Source organism: Pterocles gutturalis, unplaced genomic scaffold, assembly GCF_000699245.1.
Source record: "Pterocles gutturalis isolate BGI_N339 unplaced genomic scaffold, ASM69924v1 scaffold42083, whole genome shotgun sequence".
NCBI lineage: Eukaryota > Metazoa > Chordata > Aves > Pterocliformes > Pteroclidae > Pterocles > Pterocles gutturalis.
In genome coordinates this window covers 9,450-13,725 of record NW_010124455.1, presented here as the reverse complement: position 1 = coordinate 13,725, position 4,276 = coordinate 9,450, and the positions used below count along the sequence as shown (strand labels likewise).

The 4,276-nt window shown below is 44.9% G+C and overlaps 1 protein-coding gene across 1 annotated transcript in view; it reads left to right on the top strand.

Annotated features, from left to right (window-relative positions):
- DDB2 (damage-specific DNA binding protein 2, 48kDa) overlaps window positions 1-4,204 on the top strand; it is a 9,774-nt gene extending 5,570 nt beyond the window's left edge. The window contains exons 5-9 of the mRNA XM_010078259.1: window positions 1,343-1,520; window positions 2,200-2,345; window positions 2,605-2,769; window positions 3,084-3,129; window positions 3,812-4,204. Coding sequence (XP_010076561.1) covers window positions 1,343-1,520; window positions 2,200-2,345; window positions 2,605-2,769; window positions 3,084-3,129; window positions 3,812-4,041 — 765 coding nt within the window. The 3' untranslated portion in view covers window positions 4,042-4,204. The remainder of the gene's footprint in view (window positions 1-1,342; window positions 1,521-2,199; window positions 2,346-2,604; window positions 2,770-3,083; window positions 3,130-3,811) is intronic.
- Window positions 4,205-4,276: the final 72 nt, after the last annotated feature.

Genomic DNA, 4,276 nt, shown 5'->3' with positions numbered 1-4,276 from the left:
CCCTACACTACAGGGACCCTGAAAAAAGAAGGACCAAGTACATTGCATCTCAGGACATGAGTCCATTGTCTAGGTGATAAGAAGTCCTCCACTTCTGCCATTCATTAGACATTTTCACATTGTTGAGTGTAATGGTAAAAATTCCCACACAGGGATTGGGCCATGTGCTACCCCCTCCCAATGGTAAAAATTCCCACACAGGGATTGGGTCATGTGCTACCCCCTCCTTAAGAGTATTTGCTACTGGCAAGAGTAATTATAGAGTAACCTGAAGATGTGAGCACCCTCTGACAACAACCTTCACACTTCCAGAAAGGTAGTGCACTGAGGGGACTCATTTAGGAGATACTGCTTTGATGTATGCCCTGCCATGACCTTGGAGTAGGTACACAACAGTAATTGAGCAAATGTTGGGACAGAAATTGCACTGCTGCCATTAGACACGAGAGGGCAGGCAGAGGCAGGCTGTGCCTTCGAGGCTGAAGCAGCACAGAAATGCATTGGAGAATAGTTGGAGTGGGCCCTGCTTTAAAGAGCCTGGTGTACCGTCACACCAGCATTACCACTTCTCCTGCCTGTAGGAGTAACGTCTGTAAGAGTTTGCTACCCAGTGAGCTGCAGCCAGAGGCAGCTGTGTAGGTTACTGGGAGTCAGGAGTGCTCTAAATGATTTGTGCTTATTCGTTAGTTGCTTCCTTTCCTTTTTTTCTCTTGAAAGAACGTGACAGTCTTTTCTGCACTTGGGAGATCCTCCTATTAGAAATACTCTTCCAGCTTCAGATGTGAATTTCTTCATGGCTGTGGTTTATATCCATTTGTTCTTGTTAATTGCCGTATTTCTCCTACCCTCGTGTCTCTTTGCTGATGCATTTCTAGAAGCCCATTATATCTCCTCTCTCCTCTTTCACTAAGATAACAAAGCAGCTCTTTTGGTTTTCTCCCACAAAGCAGGCCATTCCTTGTTATTATCTCGGCAGTGCATTTGCTGTACCTGTTCCAGTGTGTTTTAATCTTTCTTCAGGTGGAAGACTGGCACTGCATAAAGTATCCCAGATGCGAGCTTGCTTTCTACAGTGGCACTAATACTTCCTTCTAGGAACCAGGGATTGTGTTTTCATTTCTCATAGCTGTAATAAATTGGTGGATCAGAGTTCTCCCAGAATTAGTTATATCCCAAGGTTATTCTTCTTTCTTTTTTCTGGTGGATAAACTCTTGGTGTATTTTAGAATTTTTGTTACTCTGTAAATGTGTGACCCCTTTACTCTGCACTAGTAGTTTATTACTCAGTTTCTTTACTTCAGACCTTGATATTTTTTTTCTGTGTGATTTCTGTTTGCTGCAGATTTGGAAGCTGAAATTGCACAGGAAGAAAGTGACTCATGTGGAGTTTAACTCTCGATGTGAGTGGTTGTTGGCCACAGCATCTGTGGATCAGACAGTCAAAGTCTGGGACCTTAGAAACATCAAAAACAAAACAAATTTTCTTCATGTGCTTCCTCATGACAAACCTGTCAATGCGGGTGAGTTGAGATAAGGATTTCATTGCATGGATATCTGCAGAGAGTCCACTCAGCTCAGCTTTTATTGTTGTGGCAATATTAGCTTTTGCTCAGATCCGAAGCTGCACAGTAGCTAGTGTTAAAGCAAGGCAGGCAGTGAGAACGTGTGGCCAGAGGCAGGGAGGCGGATAGGGGAGCTGCAGCACAGCCTTAGACTTGCTGTACAAACTGTGGCACTGTGCCTTGAGAGGTGAGTGTGGAAGCATCAGCAGCGGCTGAGATTAGAAAACTGAATTTATTGGGGCAGTTCTTTTGACAAAAGCAGAGCGTGGGGACTCAGACCTGTTTCTTGGGTACAGTTTTACCGGTTCATGGAAGTCCAAACTGCAGGTGTCTGTCTCAGCTTCTTCACTAACTTTCTATTTGAATGAGAAAGTTCCTTTCTTTGCAATCTCTTTCTGTGGTTCTAAAATGAGAATAATGATTCTTCCTTTGTAACCCACCGCTGTAGGTTTCAGCTTACTGTTGGTAAGAGCTTTGAGTTTGAGACAGGTAAAGTCTTGTCTGTTGGGACCCATGGCCATATTCACATCCCTATTAAAGAAATAGCCATGGGTTTCCAATCAGAGAAGTGTGACTTTTATGTTTCATGTCAGTCACAGTGGTGTGATCTTTTGTTTGCCTTATTGTCCACCCCCAGCTTACTTCAGCCCAACAGATGGTGCCAAGCTCCTGACCACAGACCAGCGCAGTGAAATCAGGGTTTACTCATCTTCAGACTGGACCAAGCCACAACATCTGATCCCACATCCACATCGGCAGTTTCAGCACCTCACTCCTATTAAGGTGAGTTAAGCCGGTGCATTCTGAGAGGAGTATCATGCTTGGTGATAGCAGCCGGCTGTAAATCAGAAATGGTCTGGTTTCTGGGCAGGATACTGCATTGGTGGGTGGATGTTCGTGCTGCTGCAACTCCCAGCAGAGCACTTGTTCTGAGGATACCCATGTTCCTCAGGCGGTGGGTGGGATGTACAAACTATAGTCTGGTGTGTGGCATTATGAGCTCTGTCCCTTTTAACTCCCTGTCACTCTGCTCTATGACTAGGCAACGTGGCATCCTCGCTATGACCTCATTGTGGCAGGTCGCTACCCAGACCCTAAATTCCCAGGGTACACGGTGAATGAGCTACGAACTGTTGACGTATTCGATGGAAACACTGGGGAGATAGTTTGTCAGCTCCATGATCCAAATGCTTCTGGTATCATCTCGGTGAGTTGAGCACTGCAGCTAAAAGAACTGCTGTGTGTTGAGCTGCAGCCAAGAGATACAGGTTAGGGACGAGAATAGGAGTGTCCCCTTTACTCGTGACGGACTCATGGTCTCATGAGAGTATGGCTGCTGGCTGGAGCTGCTGACTCGAGCAGCACTGCTCCATGGTCATATGTGGGTTTTCTGGGATACTCTTTAGGGAACACTGGCTTTTCCAGATGCTTTGTTGCTGTTATATAAGCCAGGGTGCTCTTATGACTCTGTTATATAAGCAGTGATGCTCTTATACACTCTGATTGTGTTTCCATTTTCAGCTCAATAAATTTAACCCTATGGGAGACACGCTGGCTTCTGGCATGGGTAAGTAAAGAGAACCTGGCGCACTAAGCACAGGTGGGTTCCAGACCCAAGAAAGAGCAGGCTTGTTTTTACAGACTAAAGGAAGTTGTGAGTGAGGGTTTCCCATAACCTGCCTGCTAGTAGTCCTCTGTAATTTCCTACATCTGTAAGAGAGATCAAGACCTTTTCAGTCTTCCACCTTTGCAGTTAGAAAACAGGTTGGTAGTCATCTCCTGTGTAACATTCCTGAGAGCAGGAGGTCCGGAGCAGTGAGAAGCCTCCCCGCAGCAGGGAGCTGCTGGCATCTGCCGGTTATGTAGCAGTAGCAGAAAACGATGGGGGTGGAAAAGCGTGCTGTCCCTTCATTTAATTTAGCTCATTTCCTAGGCTGCACAGCTAAGATTACTCAGTTTTTCACAAGCTGTATGGGATTAAAGGAGTTGGCTATAGATTTAGGTCTTAGACCTCTTGGCAGATAAGATTAGAAATTACTTGATTATGTTTCTTAATGAAATAAAATTTCCATGGCTGTGTGGAGATAGCATCTGCAATAAATTATCTTTGCATCCTCTATACCTTGGAAATATCTTAGAACAAATGCTTAGACAAAGCATTTTGAATTTCTGGCATTTAAGTGACATAGCCTAAGGTATTATATATGATGTAGAATTTCTGATGCACAGTGTTTAATTTTTCCTCTCAGGCTTTAATATTCTAATCTGGACCCGGGAAGAGATGGTGGCCAAGAGGCAAGAAGATCTTTTGAAAGCCATGACAGAACAGGGGATTGGAAGCTGGAGTTTGTCCAGACGTGGAGGGCAGAGGCAAGCAAACCCTGGGACAAGCAAACTCAAAGCTAACTTACTGTCTTGGGAGCTGGAGGAGATGGGACGAAAAAGCAAGGGAAGGAAGCGAAAAGGGAAGGATCTATAGAACTGATTTAGCATTTTGATCCTTTCTGGATCACAGGTTACAAATCCAGTGTTGGCAATGGGTGGTATAAGCCGTGCAGGGCATTAGACTTCTACTTTGTCCTTCCTCCCCTGGATCTGATCTTGCTTCCCTGATTCCCTTTGCTTCCCCTTCTAGAAAGTTGTGTCAATGCCCAGTTCCTCCTTCAAGTGGAGTTACCACCCATTTTCCAAGGCACTAGGAAAACTTCAAAGAT